We start from the raw sequence: 15,036 nt of genomic DNA, 5'->3' as shown, positions 1-15,036 counted from the left end.
AGTTCAGGAAAAATATCATACACACACACAGCAGATCTGAGCAAAGGATATATGAATGTTGCTTGCACTATTTTTATTTTTGCAACTTTTGTAAATTTGAAATTAATTCCAAATTAAAAGTTTTTTGTTTCTTTAAATAAAGTTGATCTCTGAGCAACTGCTGGCAGCAAAGTGGTGTTCCAGCAGGGCTGTCCCCATCGTGAAACCCATCAGAGGGCACCTTTAAATTTTCTCAAACACCCACTATTTTCCTGAGGCCCTAGCACAGGTCTGAGTAAAACCCACTGACTTGGAGCTTTCAGACTGGAGGAGGAGGCAGGCAACAAACCAGAAGTCCTACAAGTAAATCAATCATCAAAAATTGTTAAAAGCTAGGAAGGAGAAGTTCAAAAAGATAAAAGAATGTAAATTGGGAACCTAAATTCGATTGTCAGGAAAGCCCAAGCCAAGAGCTGAGAGGGCATGAGGAGCCATGCAGCGTGAGGGCCACAGGTCAGGTCTTGTTACTGGGTTAGCCATGGACTGAGAAGTGGGCGGGGGGGGGGGGGCGGGAGGGTGTTAGTCACTTAGTGCTGCTCTAACAGAAATACCACAGGCGGATGGCTTTAACAAAGAGAAGTTTATTCTCTCTCATTCCAGTAGGCTGCAAGTCCAAATTCAAAGCATCAGCTCCAGGAGAAGGCTTTCTCTATCTGGAGGAAGGTCCTTGTGATGCATCAGTCTTCCCTTGGTCTGGGAGCTTCTCTGCGCAGGAACCTCAGGTCCAAAGGACGCACTCTGCTCCAGGCACTGCTTTCTTGGTGGTATGAGGTCCTCATGTCTCTCTGCTCACTTCTCTCTTTTATATCTCAAAAGAGATTGGCTTAAGACACTAATCTTGTAGACCTCATCAATATAACTGCCGCTAATCCATCTTATTACATCATATTTATAACACATAGGGAAATCACATCAGATGATAAAATGGTAGACAATCATGCAATACTGGGATCATGACCTAGCCAAGCTGACAGATATTTTTGGGGGACACAATTCAATCCATGACATGGGGGGGGGGGGCAAGAACAACTGCAGGTGTCAGGGCTTGAGCCATGAGGTGAAGGGGGGTGCCAGTCTGCTCATGGACACCTCCATGCTTATCTCCCCTCTGATCCACACATCTGATTGCTGGCTGGAGCCCACGGGGAATGGGGGTTTCCCACTTGCCCTCACTGGTCTTGCTGCCTGGTAGCTGTGGTACAGTGTGTCTCCTGGAGGGAAAGCCTGATTCTAAAGATGTAGCCCTCACTGATGCCTGTGAATGGTCTCCTGGCCTGAGCACTTCCTTCTGAACCTCCTCGGGGGAATCAAAGCCCCGCCCTTTGGGAGCAGATGTGACTTCTTCAGGCAGCCACAGGCATGTGGAGCTGCTCTGGGTGAGGACATGGGGCCTCAAGCCGGACCAAAGGACTGGGCCCTGACGCCAGTGAGGAGACGTGAATCCCAAGACGGGCCCAAGCAGGGGGAGCCCCGAATCAGAACACCAGAGTTCCCGGGATGGCTCCAAGATGGCTCCATCTAACTTCAGGGCACAGGAGTCTCAGGGAGGTGTAAACAGTTAACTCACTGTGCTGCTAACCAAAAGGTTGGAGGTTCAGTCCACCCAGAGGCACCTTGAAGAAAGGCTTGGCGATCTACTTCCGAATCAACTATTGAGAACCCTATGGAGCACTACTCTGACACACATGGGATCGTCATAAGTGGGACCGATGGTAACTGGTTCACCTTAAGGGCCAGGAGACTCTGGAACCAGACAGTCTGGTTTGAACCCTGCCTCTGCCCCTCCTAGCTGTGTGGCCTGACTCTGCCCCACTGGGCCTCCATTTCCTTCCCCATAAACCGGGAGCAACAACAGTCCTTCCCTCCGCAGTGCTGACAGGATTGTTGCTGTTGTTAGGTGCTGTTGAGTTGGTTCCGACTCATAGTGACCCTATATACAACGGAACGAGACACTGCCCTGTCCTGCACCATCCTCACAATCGTTGTTATGCTCGAGCCCATTGTTGCAGCCGCTGTGGCAATCCGTCTCGTTGAGGGTCTTCCTCTTTTTCGCTGACCCTCTACTTTACCAAGCATGATGTCCTTCTCCAGGGACTGGTCCCTCTTGATAACATGTCCAGAGTACGTGAGACAAGTCTCGCCATCCTCCATTCTAAGGAGCATTCTGGCTGTCCTTCTTCTGAGACAGACTTGTTCATTCTTCTAGCAGCCCAATATTCTTCGCCAACATCATGTGAGGGTTAGGTGAGCTAATTCTTTCACAACAGCGCCCGCGCACGGTGAGCATATCGTCCTCATTGGTGCTGTTGTGTTTATTACCACTGTGTCCTCATCCTCCAAGGAGACCGCCACCTCCCTGGGCGGGGAGGGGGGTGTCACTGGAATTGACCTCTGCAGCCCAGCACACCATCCCTGTCATGTGCCCAGCACCGGGTGGGCCCTGAGCCCAGCCCAGCCTGGGCTGGCTTCCCTAGGCTGCCCCTGCCCCACCGGCCCGCCCGGCTCGTGCGCATGCCCAGGCCTGTCGCCCTCACACTGCGCGCTGTTCCTTCTTCCGCCGGGGTCTTCTGCAGGTCCTGTGCCAACCTGTGGTATTTTTCCTGTTACTCCCCGTCATGGCTGGACGGTGCATAGGTACACAAGAGAACAAGAGAGATGCAGTCAAATTAGAGGCTTTCCGTGGGAAGAAAACAGCCTGTGGCCACTTTTATGAGCGTGCCACCTCCCCACTGATACTAGGACCTGAGACCGGAACTCTGCCACCCCAAGGGGCTTGGGGCTGGGGTCTGGGGAGACGTGTAAAGCCCTAAAGGGCTTTCCAGCTGCAGTCCCACAGCCAGCGTTCCCTCCAGTCGAAGCCTCCTGGCTGCATATCATTTCCTGGACATCTTTAGTGAAATAGGCCTCTGCTCACAATGCCACGTTGTTATTTCCCGGCCAGGGCTTCGGTGGTAGCCGGGGAAGCCCGGCGCCGGCAGGACAGTGCAACAGTGCCATCTAGTGGCCATGCAGAGTGGCTGCGGAGCTCCGCGGTCAGTGACCAGGGATCTTCCATCATCGGGAAAACGTGATCCCGCCTGATCCGTGGTCACGTCGCATTAACTCGGCTTTACAGCGTCTTTAATAACATGATTAGCTGTCGCTGCCACCTCATTAAGAGAAGTAAAGGCCAAAACGCTTACAGGGTTTTGGCCTATTCAACTTGCGTGTTGATGAGGACGCTGGACCCGGATTCCTGGAGTTCCCGGCCGCCGAGAGCCCGGTGCGCGGCCCCGCGGGTCTGGGGCCTGTCTGCGGTGGCCGAAGCCCGCACGTCCGGCGCCTGTTGAGCGGTGGCCGCACCGTGGAGGCCGTCTCGAAAGGGAGGGAAGGACTGTTCTTGGGGAAGACCCCAAACCAACGTGCAGGCTGTACCCTAAGGAGCGCGCTTTGCCTCCTCCTGGAGCGGGAAGGCGCCCACTGGGGGTAGATGGGGTTCCTAGAGCTCCGCCTCCCTTTCCTGCAGAGGTTCTCAGACGTGAGCGAGCATCCACAGCACCTGGAGGGCTGTTAACACTCCTGGGCCACACCCTGAGGTTCTGATTCAGCAGGACTAAGGATCTGTATTTCCATCAAGTTCTCAGGTGCTGCTGGTCCAGGAATGCACTTTGAGAACCACTGCTCAAGCCTAATAGTTACTTGGGCAGAACTGCTCCTTCCTCAACAATTGGTAGGTGCGGCTGGTCTACACTTGCCTTGCTCCATCTACACTGGCAGAGCGCAGGGCCTCAGTCTGACAGCTCTTTGGGGGCATCTGGGAAGAGCTGGAAAGACATGGGAGAGAGGATACAATCCAGTTTAACACTGGGCTCTGTCTTGCCCACCCCAGCAGGCTGGGATTCACTGGAGACTGAGTCCCGCAGCCTTGCGGACACTGCAAAGGCTCTTGGTCCTTATCCAGCATCCAGACCCTCCTGCACATCCACGTTCAGGAAATTCAGGGTGGAGGTCATCTCCACAGAATAAATCTTGGTGGATTCCCACCATCTTTAAAGGAAGACTTGTACTTAAGGCATTTCTGGGTATATCAGTGTGATTTCACCAGAGGGTGGTGTTATGTGTTGAATTGTGTCCCACAAAAATGTGTATCAACTTGGCTAGGCCATTGTGAGGTTAAGATTGTGTGTCAACCTGGCTGGGCCATGATTCTCAAGTGTTTTGGCAGTCGTATAATGTTTGATCACTTCCCTGTTGAGATTTGATGTGTGATCACCCCCATAAAAGGATCTGCTGTGAGTAGCCAAGCAGTTGAAGGGGGGTTTCCTTGGGCATGTGGCCTGAATGGAGTGTGGGTGGATGTTCTGGTAGGGCTCCGGGCTTTGGCTGCCCTGGATCCTGCAACTGGCTCCTGTTTGTCTGACCTCCAGTTCTTGGGGCTTGAGCCAGCAGTTTACCTGTGGTCTTGCCTGCTGATCTTGGGATTCATCGATCTTCACAGCCTGTGAGCAACAGCCCTGCTCTCTAACCTGCCCATCTTGGATTCACCAGCCCCTGCAGCTACATGAATTGGGAGAAGCCTCTATCCTAACCCATGGACTTAGGACGTTCCAGCCTCTACAACCATGTGAGCCATTTCCTTTATATATATATATATATATATATAAAGTTAAATGCGTTACTGGTTTTGCTTCTCTAGAGAACGTAGCCTAAGACAGCCATGATTCCCAGTATTGTGTGGTTGTCTACCATTTTGTGATCTGATGTAATTGTCCTATGTGTTGTAAATCATAACCTCTATAATGTGATAAGGTAGGATTACAATCAGTCATGTTAATGAGGCAGGACTCAAGCTACAGGATTAGGTTGTATCTTGAGTCAATCTCTTTTGAGATATAAAACAGAGAAGCGAGCAGAGAGGAGAGGGACATCATTACCACCAAGCAAGGAGAGCCAGGATCAGAGTGCATCCTTTGGATCCAGGGTCCCTTCTCTGAGAAGCTCCAAACTAGGGAAAGGTTGATGACCAGGACCTTCCCCCAGAGCTGACAGAAAAAGAAAGCCTTTCCTGGAGCTGCTGCCCTGAATTCGGACTTCTAGCCTCCTAAACTGTGAGAGAATAGATTCCTGTTTGTTAAAGCCATCCACTTGTGGTATTTCTGTTATAGCAGCACTAGGTAACTCAGGTAGGTGGTTTCCTCAACCTGCAGTTTCGGCACATGGGACTCTGACAATCAGACTACGTATGCATTCCGCCAATCAGAAGTGAGCGTTGGGTCCCCTTCCATTGGGACCCACACCACTGCTTGTTACTGTTGACTTGTGTTACAGAGTAGGACTGCTCCTTAGGTTTTCTTGGCTGTGATGTTTTAGGAAGTAGACCACCAGATCTTTCTTCCACAGAGCTGCTGGGTGGGTTCAGACCACTAACCCTTATGTTAGCAGCCGGTGGCAAAACACTCATGTCACCCAGATTCCCTTCAACATTGCTTACCCCTGCCCTACTGCTTACACTGCCCTGTTAACTCAAGAACTGGGCATCAGCTGATGTGGCTCCTAACATGCAACATCAATCCACTGAAAAAGTGATTTGTGTGTAACTTGGAACTCTTAAATTATGAGTTACGCCATGACAGAAAAAATGTATACATGCAGGAACAATGTTAACAGGCCCAGGGTCAACTTATTGTTAGCAGGCCCAAGGATCTTAGTCTTCACACCTCAAATGCCAGCTGGGGGTAGACACAGGCTGAATCATGGTCCCTGGCCCCTGGTACAGTGTTCTCTCTTACTCCACCAACATTATTCCCACCCCAGATTAAGTGGTGTCAATTAAGGTTCCTGACTCCAATGACAGAGGTTGCAAACTCCTCACTCTGGAACAATCTATAGCCCTGTGGTATGGCTATGTGGACATGAGGACATTTTCTCCCCTGGGCGATGGCACACATGACCTGCTGGGCCACACTGTGGTCATCCTGTAAAAACAGAAACCAGGGACCAAGTCACCGATGCAGCCTAGGACAGTCCCCCATCCCACCCTCATCCCACAAGCTCCAAGACTGCCATCCTGTGGATGGTGAAACCCTTATGTGACTGCCATAGATAGATAGATGGATGGATGGATGGATAGATAGGTAGATAGATAGAAACGTACATAGATATACAGACACATAGATAGATTCATAGATACATACATACATAAATACCTAGATGCATAGATATAAATTCTAGTCAATTCCAACTCATGGCACCACACGTGTCAAAGTAGAACTGTACTCCATAGGGTTTTCAATGGCTGATATTTCAGAGATAGATCACCTAGCCTTTCTTCCAAGTTGCCTCTGGGTGGACTCGAACCACCAACTTTTTGATTAGCACCCCAGTGCATTAACTGTTTGCTCCATCCAGGGACTCCTACACACAAACACACACACATAATTTCATATTTCTTAAAAAGCAGTAGAGAATCTGTCGTGTCTGGCAGGAATCAGGTCATGGCCTGCTGCCCTTTCCTCTTGCACTGGGTACATCTCTACTCTGTTTCTGAGATCTGCTCAGTTGCTGAGTTTGGGTTCCCTTCCGACTCCTCTCCCAATGCTAGTGAGTGGAGGTGGCCGGGAGGGGGCACTGCCTCTCTGCCCAGCTTCAGCACAAATTGTAGTGGGAACTGTGACTACCCATGAAGCAGGGTAAAAGGCAGGGAGATGCTAATGAGGGTCAGGGTTCCAGACACTGCAAAGCCAGAGTTTCTGCCAACAAGACAGAATCCCATGCAAGGCTGATCTTCTGAGGGAGAGACTTGAGAGTTCAGAAACACTTCTCCATCTGAAGATATTTCCCCTACCCTCACTCTTTGGTTTTTATTCCTTTGGGTAAAATCTCTACATTTTGCAGGCTGCTCTTTATAATAGCTAAAAGACAGAAAACAGCCTAAATATTCAACAGGAGGAAAGTGGTTATGTAAAACCAGAGTACATTTACTTGATGAACTCTTAAACTAAACCAAACCTGTTGGCGTGGAGTAGATTCCAACTCATAGTTACCCTACAGGAGAGAGTAGAACGGCCCCATAGGGTTTCCAAGGCTGTAATCAATCTTTATGGAAGCAGACTGCCACATCTTTTTTCCACAGAGCCACTGGTGGGTTTGAACCGCCAGCCTTTCGGTTAGCTGCCAAGACTTAAATGTGATGGTTAACAAGATTAGAGTAAAATTACGCAGATAGCACTCAAATTAAAAAAAAAAAAAAAAAAAGCTAGAATAAAAATTGCATGTACAGTAGGATTACAGGTATGGTGTATGATGCTTTACTGTTTAAGAACAAGTATCTCGGGATAATTCTGGGGTGGTGTGAGGGGGTTGGGAAGTAGAAGTATATAGCAAGATATGAATCATTAAAGGCAAGTGTTGCCTGTCCCCACCTCGGAGCCTCAGAGCTACCTGGGCTCTGCCCCACATGACTGTCCTCTGGACTCTGCCTTCCTGACCTGGGTTCTGCCCCAACCCGACCTCAGGGGCTCTCCAGGGGGCGCCACCCCACACCAATGCCACACCAGACTGACAGTGTCCAGGTTCTGCCAACGGTCCTTTCTGTCTATGCAGTCTTTCAATGGATACCCACCAGGCCCAACTGCATCAGTCTTCAGGGATCTTACAAGCTGAGGGACATCCTCAAGCGGACTCTTTGCTTCTGGGCCACTTCATTAGCATCATCATAGAGTCCAAGAGTCAACAATTGTGGTAGCTGCTCCCACACATCCCTCTCTCTCATCAGTACCCCTCTCTCTTCTCAGGAATCCCCTCCTCCACTACACTCACGCATGTCCACAGCATTTGGCCCTTGTAAGCAAATGAGCTGTGGACGGATGGTTCTACCTATGAGCAACATCTATCGCTCCCTCTGAGCTCATTTCCCCCAAAACAGTTCCTTCATGGCCATTTTTCAAGTACAATGTTGGTGTGCTATTGGTTGAGATAAGGACGAAAGAGAGGAAGGCGGCCCACGGAAGCAGGATGGGGGGCGCACAGAGGACAAGGGTCCTGGTTACCACCATGCTGGGTGGAGTCCAGGCCCAGCATCCTGGCTCAGCACAGAGGCACAGACATGGACTCCCGCCCTTGGTGCCCACTGCTGTGCTGCTGGCCCAGCCCCTCCCCCACAACTCACCCCATCCTCTTTGCCTTGGTAACTGTTCTGTCCACCCAGTATCTCACAGGACAGCACTGCTCCAGGAAGCCTCATTGGCTCTGGAGGGGACACCTCTGCCTCTGTGGCTATCATTTTTCTTGAAGGGGCTGCTACTCACTGTGGCTGAAAAGTTCTAAGAGGTCAGGGGCCACGTTGCCATGCTCCTGAGTATGTATGTCCCAGCACTCAGCACAGCACCCAGCTGTGTGTGGAATGAATGGATGGGTGGGTGGGTGGAAGGATGCGTGAAGGGGTTCTATAATGGTCATTAGAACCTAGAGCCTGGAGTCCACTGTCCTCAAGTCCTCACTGCGGAGACAGTGGGGACGCTGTAGCTAGCAGGGTCTTGGGCACCTTGATTACCAGACCCAGTTTGGCTGAACTGGGGGAGAGCCCCCAGCCAGAAGGGCATCACCCACCCCTCCCAGCCCACCCCAACCCGGGGATGGCCAGGCTCAGCTCCCCTCACCCCATCCCAGTCCACCCTCCATGGGTGAGAGGGGAGGGGCCAGGGCTCTGTTTGCTGTCCTGCTTCTTTGCTCCCTCCCTTCCCTCTTCCCAACGCCCAGATCCATCTCCATGGCATTTCCAGCCTCCCACCAGGAATCTGGCATGCCTGGGGTAGTGAGCATTTACCTTAAGCTTCCCGGTGAGTGCTGTGAGGGGGGCGCTTTTTCCATTTTAAAAATGAGCAAAACCGGCCCCCAAATATTTGAGGTGCTGCTGCTGAGAAGAAAATGCTAAGTAGCACATTAGAAATCTGAAGTTGAAAATGGGGTCAAATTTATGACAGAAGAGAGGAGTAGCAATCAGCGTTGGACAATGACACGTCTCTAGGTCTGCGGTCCCGTGTCTTCTGAATCTCTGCCCACCCCCATCAGAGGGTGGCAAAGGGGTGGCAGCCCCAAGAGGGAGGAAAGGGCCACAGAGAAGGGCCCCCACGGGCATTCATCCCCAGGGAGCCTGGTCAGTAAGTGCACGTCCCCCCACCTCCCACGGTGGTGCACAGAAGGGGGGACATGCTGAATAAGAAAAGCAAAATGCCATCAAACTCTGAGAGTGAATCTTAGGCTGAAAAGTCCTGTTCTGGGAGTCACCTTCAAAAGGGAACCCCCTGCACACCCCACCCCAGGATACAAACAGAATGACCTCCCCATCTCGGCATTCGATCACTGTCAGGAGGGCTGCCAACTGCAGACCTCAGTGGAAGGGAGCCAGGTAATGACCTCTGTCCCCAGCGCTCTCACTGCAGATGTGCGTGGTGGCTGTGTTGTCATTAGCTGCGCTTGAGTGGCCCCTGACCCTGCTGACCCCATGCACAACAGAATGAAACACTGCTGGTCCTGCGCCATGCCCATGATGAGCTGCGGGTCAGACCATAGGGTTTTCAGTGGCTGAGTTTCAGAAGTAGATCACCAGGCCTTTCTTCCTCTTCCATCTTAGTCTGGAAGCTCCACTGAAGCCAGTTCAGCATCATAGCAACGCATAAGCCTCCACTGACAGATGGGTGATGGCTGCACATAAGGTGCTTTGGCCAGGAATCAAACTTGGGTCTCTGGGCGTGTTTATATTTTTTCATTCCTTCCCTTTCCCTGAAGCTTTGTCAAAACTCTCAGTCCGAGAGGGACTGGGAAGCAGGCGGGTCTCAGAAAGCCCTCCCGCTTCAACCAGTGGCAAAGGGAGGCAGCGTGCATTTTAGTGGATTTGGGACTGTGTGTCTTTATTTCTTTGTTGGCAAGCCTATGGGGTTAATGAAGAAATACTTGGATTCTGTTTGCACTCTTGGATTCCCACAATGAAAGCGAAGCACTTTTTCCTTAAAAAAAAAAAAAAAGAGAGAGAGAGAGACAGAGATTCTTGAGCGGCTTTTAAAAACAAATCTCAATTGTATTATCTGTCTCATTACATCACTTAAAATTGGGGCAGGGGACAGCAACCATATTGAAACAGATAATGGCATTTGCATCAAGGAAGATAAATAGGCAGAAGGCTTGGGACTGCGAGAGCAGTCAGTGCTGCTCTCTATCTCATTTGTAAAGCACAGAGTTTACAGCTGCAGTTGAAGATGCCTGGACCAGATCCATCTCCATTCTAGCAGGAAGGAGGCAGGTCTCAATAGCCTGTAGACTGACTTAGGACCGCAAAACCCTCCCAAGCTGGGCTTTGGTTTGTGCAAGACTGCCATCATGTGTCCGCAGTGGGTATTACCCTTGGGAAACAGCCCAGGTGTGAGGGGAGAGGAGCCCTGGTCGGGAGCTCAGTGATAAGTCCTTGGCTGCAAACCAAAAGGCTAGCGGTTTGAACCCACCCAGTAGCTCCATGGGAGAAAGACCTGGTGGTCTGCTATCATAAAGATTACAACCTAGAAGACCCTATGGGGCAGTTCTACTCTGTCACATGAGTTCACTATGAGTCAAAATTGACTCAATGACACCTAACAACATGCTCCCTGTGAGTTTAAGATTGCTTTTTCTGCTACAAGTCAGAATGAGCGATCAAGATATAGATTAAGTCCAGTTAGAGGAAAATCAAGTTCTAACTTGGCCACCCGGGTCTGAGTCTTCTCCAGGGCATCTCTTGGGCTATGCCTTGAGCCTCTAACCCAAAACCAAACCAGTGGCTACTGAGTCAATTCCAACACATGGCAGCCCATGTGTGTCAGAGTAGGACTGTGCTCCATAGGGTTTTTGATGGCCAATTTTTCATAAGTAGGTCACCAGGCCTTTCTTCCAAGGAGCCTCTGGGTGGACTTGAACTACCAACCTTTCGGTTAGCAGCTGAGCACTTAGACCATGTGCACCATGCAGGGACTGCCATGCACCTCAGCCTCCTCTAGGCGAGGAATAACTTTCTTACCAGTCAGGGCAATCCAGAGGTCCAAGATGCTAAGTGTACCCAAGCATGGGCCTGATGTCCTCTGGTCGTCTTGCGAGACCTGGTCACGGCAGCCTTCCCTGAGCCCTGCCTGTCTCCAAGCCAGACACAGCCCCAGTGTTCCCAGGACTCTGTGTGTAGGAGCTGCGCCCAGCAGAGAGCAAGCGCTCCATAAACAGCAGTATAAAGGAGGCCGTGGCTCCAGGCCCTTCATCAATGGCTCCTTGGGGCCTGCCTGCTCTCAGTTCACTCTGATGTGGCTAATTCAAACAAGGCTAGAGTTGACTCAACCTGCAGACGGAGAATTTGATAGCTAAAGGGAATGGTTAGTCCAGGGCAGGGTTTCTCAGCCTCGGTGCTAGTGACATTTTGGTCTGGATAATTCTTTGTTGTGGGGGGCTGTCCTGTGCATTGTAGAATTTTTACCAGCATCCCTGGCCTTGACCCTCTAGATACCTGTAGCACTCTCCCCCTAGTTGTGACAACCAAAAATGCCTCCAGACAGGGCCAAATGTCCCCTGGGTGCCAAAGCTGCCCCACTGAGAACCACTAGTCTAGGGATGTGAAATTTCTTGCTGTTGTTGTTCGGTGCCATTGAGTCAGTTCCGACTCATAGTGACCTTACGTGAATGAAACACTGCCCTGGTCTTGCACCATCCTCACAATCATTGCCGTCTTTGAGCCCATTGTTGCAGCCACTGTGTCAGTCCATCTTTTTGAGGGGCTTCCTCTTTTTCGCTGACCCTCTACCTTACCAAGCATGATGTCCTTCTCTGGGGACTGATCCCTCCTGATAACATGTCCGAAGTATGTAAGACATAGTCTCACCATCCTTGCTTCTAAGGAGCATTCTGGTTGTACTTCTTCCAAGACAGATTTGTTCGTTCTTCTGGCATTCCATGGTATATTCAATATTCTTCACCAACACTACAATTCAAAGGTGTCAATTCTTCTTCGATCTTCCTTATTCATCATCCAGCTTTGACATGAATATGAAGCTATTGAAAATACCATGGCTTGGGTCAGGGGCACCTTAGACTTCAAGGTGACATCTTTGCTTTTCAACACTTTCAAGAGGTCTTTCGCAGCAGATTTTGCCAGTGCAATGCATCTTTTGATTTCTGGACTGCTGCGTCCATGGGTGTTGATTGTGGATCCAAGTAAAATGAAATCCCTGACAACTTCAATCTTTTCTCCATTTAACATGATTTTGCTTATTGGTCCAGTTGTGAGGATTTTTGTTTTCTTTATGTTGAGGTGTAATCCACACTGAAGGCTGTGGTCTTTGATCTTCATCAGTAAGTGCTTCAAGTCCTCTTCACTTTCAGCAAGCAAGGTTGCATATTGCAGGTTGTTAATGAGTCTTCCTCCAATCCGGATGCCCAGTTCTTCATATAGTCCAACTTCTTGGATTATTTGCTCGGCATACAGATTGAATAGCTATGGTGAAAGGATACAACCCTGACGCACACCTTTCCTGACTTTAAACCACACAGTATCCCCTTGTTCTGTTTGAACAACTGCCTCTTGATCTATGTACAAGTTCCTCATGAGCACAATTAAGTGTTCTGGAATTCCCATTCTTTGCAGTGTTATCCATAATTTGTTATGACCCACACAGTCAAATGCTTCTGCATTGTCAGCAAAACACAGGTAAACATCTTTCTGGTATTCTCTGCTTTCATCTGACATCAGGAATAATAGCCCTCGTTCCACATCCTCTTCTGAATCCGACCTGAATTTCTGGCAGTTCCCTGTCGATATACTGCTGCAGCCGCTTTTGAATGATCTTCAGCAAAATTTTACTTGTGTGTGATATTAATGATATTGTTTAATAATTTCTACATTCAGTTGGATCACCTTTCTTGGGAATAGGCATACATATGGATCTCTTCCAGTTAGTAGGCCAGGTACCTGTCTTCCAAATTTCTTGGCATAGACGAGCGAGTGCTTCTAGCGCTGCATCTGTTTGTTGAAACATCTCAATTGGTATTCCTTCAATTCCTGGAGCCTTGTTTTTCGCCAATGCCTTCAGTGCAGCTTGGACTTCTTCCTTCAGTACCATCAGTTCCTGATCATATGGCTACCTTTTGAAATGGCTGAACATCAACCACTTCTTTTTGGTACAGTGACTCTGTGTATTCCTTCCATCTTCTTTTGATGCTTCGTATGTTGTTTAATATTTTCCCCATAGAATTCTTCACTATTGCAACTCAAAGCTTGAATTTTTTCTTCAGTTCTTTCAGCTGGAGAAATGCTGAGTGTGTTCTTCCCTTTTGGTTTTCTATCTCCAGGTCTTTGCATATGTCATTATAATACTTTCCTTTGTTTTCTCAAGCTGTCCTTTGAAATCTTCTGTTCAGTTCTTATACTTCATTATTTCTTCCTTTTGCTTTACCTACTTGATGTTCAGGAGTAAGTTTCAGAGTCTCTTCTGACATCCAGTTTGGTCTTATTACTGTTTCTTATTACTGTTGTAATAAAAACAGTGACCTAACACAACTCGAATTTATTAGCTTCTAGTTCTGGAGGTCAGCAGTCAGTCCAACATGGGTTTTGCAGGGCTAAAATCAAGGTGTTGGTAGGATTGGTTCCTTCTGGAGGCACTTAGGTGAGTCTGTTTCCTTGCCTTCTCCAGCTTCTAGAGGCTGCATTCCTTGGCTTGTGGCCCCTTCCTCCCTCTTCAAAGCAAACGATGGCTGGGTGAGTTGTTCTCACACTGCATCCCTCTGACACTCCTCTTCTCTGATCAACTCTCCCTCTGCCTCCCTCTTATAAGGACCCTTGTGAGCACACTGGGTCACCTTGGTAATCCAGGATCATCTCGTCATCTCAAAATCCTCAATCTCATCTGCAAAGTCCCTTTTACCATGTAAGGAAACATATTCACAGGTTCTGGGGATTCAGACATGGATGTGTTTGGGGAAGCCATGATTCAGCTGACCACAAGGGGATACAAGTGTATTGGCTCCAGGGCCAAAGAGCAAGTGCAGATGAGTGACAAAGGCCAGTGCATGGTGGAGACAGATCCTCGCTGGAAGAGCAGCAGCTTCTGGGTCCTAAAGTCATGTGTGGCCCAAACAAATCTCTTCTGTAAACTGCTTTGAACCCTTGAGCTACCAGTTTGCAACCCTGACTCAACCCGTTTGTTTTACTGATGAGACCACTGAGGTCCCAGAAGAGGAGTGGCTGTCCCAGACCCACTGGACTGAGGGGCCAGGCTGGAACGAGACCCCCACTCTTCTTGGTCCTAGGACGAAAGTTGACATTGTTGTTGTTAGTTGCGGAGCCAGCTCCAATTCATGGCAACCCCAAGTACAACAGAAGGAATTGTTGCCTGGCCCTGTACCATCTTCATATCGTTGGTCTGTTCAAGTCCATTGTTGTGCCCAGAGGAGAATGTTTCTAACAGTGGAATTTCAGGCTGTGCACAATGCTGCTGAGAGAGACGTGCTCGCCCACCCCGCCATCAGCAGAGAGGGAACCTGCAAGCCCCAGTGCTATCTCTCCCAGGAGAGTAGACACTCAGAAGAATGCAACCCAGAGCTGCTCAAGGGACTAAGAAGTAGAACAAAGTGGGGGCCACTCACTGCAGCGGGGTGACTGATAAGCCTGTGTCCTAACCCACTAGGGCAAGGTGAGACCAAGATTGGCTGTGTGCCAAGTACAATGATACAGGTGTCAGCAAGGGAAGCTGAACAAACTTCCAGTTAGTGGCTTCGAAATTTAAGACGCCAGGCTCAATGGGCAGGGGCTGGATGGGAATGAAAAATACTCTTACATAACTTGAGTATATCCCACCTGAATTTAGAGACCATCTCAAGAATAGACTTGACATGTTGAACACTAATAACATTTGTGGAATGACATCAAGGACATCATACATGAAGAAAGCAAGAGGTCATTAAAAAGACAGGAAAGAAAGAAAAGACCAAAATGGATGTCAGAAGAGACTC

At 49.3% G+C, this 15,036-nt stretch overlaps 1 protein-coding gene across 1 annotated transcript in view; it reads right to left on the bottom strand.

Annotated features, from left to right (window-relative positions):
- Window positions 1-3,232: 3,232 nt before the first annotated feature.
- The window catches only part of LOC101342822 (Protein FAM169B), a 90,601-nt gene continuing 78,797 nt past the window's right edge, over window positions 3,233-15,036 (bottom strand). The window contains exon 9 of the mRNA XM_023727810.1: window positions 3,233-3,417. Coding sequence (XP_023583578.1) covers window positions 3,233-3,417 — 185 coding nt within the window. The remainder of the gene's footprint in view (window positions 3,418-15,036) is intronic.

The sequence above is a fragment of the Trichechus manatus genome, unplaced genomic scaffold (assembly GCF_000243295.1).
Source record: "Trichechus manatus latirostris isolate Lorelei unplaced genomic scaffold, TriManLat1.0 scaffold00019, whole genome shotgun sequence".
NCBI classification, from domain to species: domain Eukaryota; kingdom Metazoa; phylum Chordata; class Mammalia; order Sirenia; family Trichechidae; genus Trichechus; species Trichechus manatus.
The sequence above is the reverse complement of the archived record's forward strand: the minus strand, read 5'-3'. Positions and strand labels throughout refer to the sequence as shown.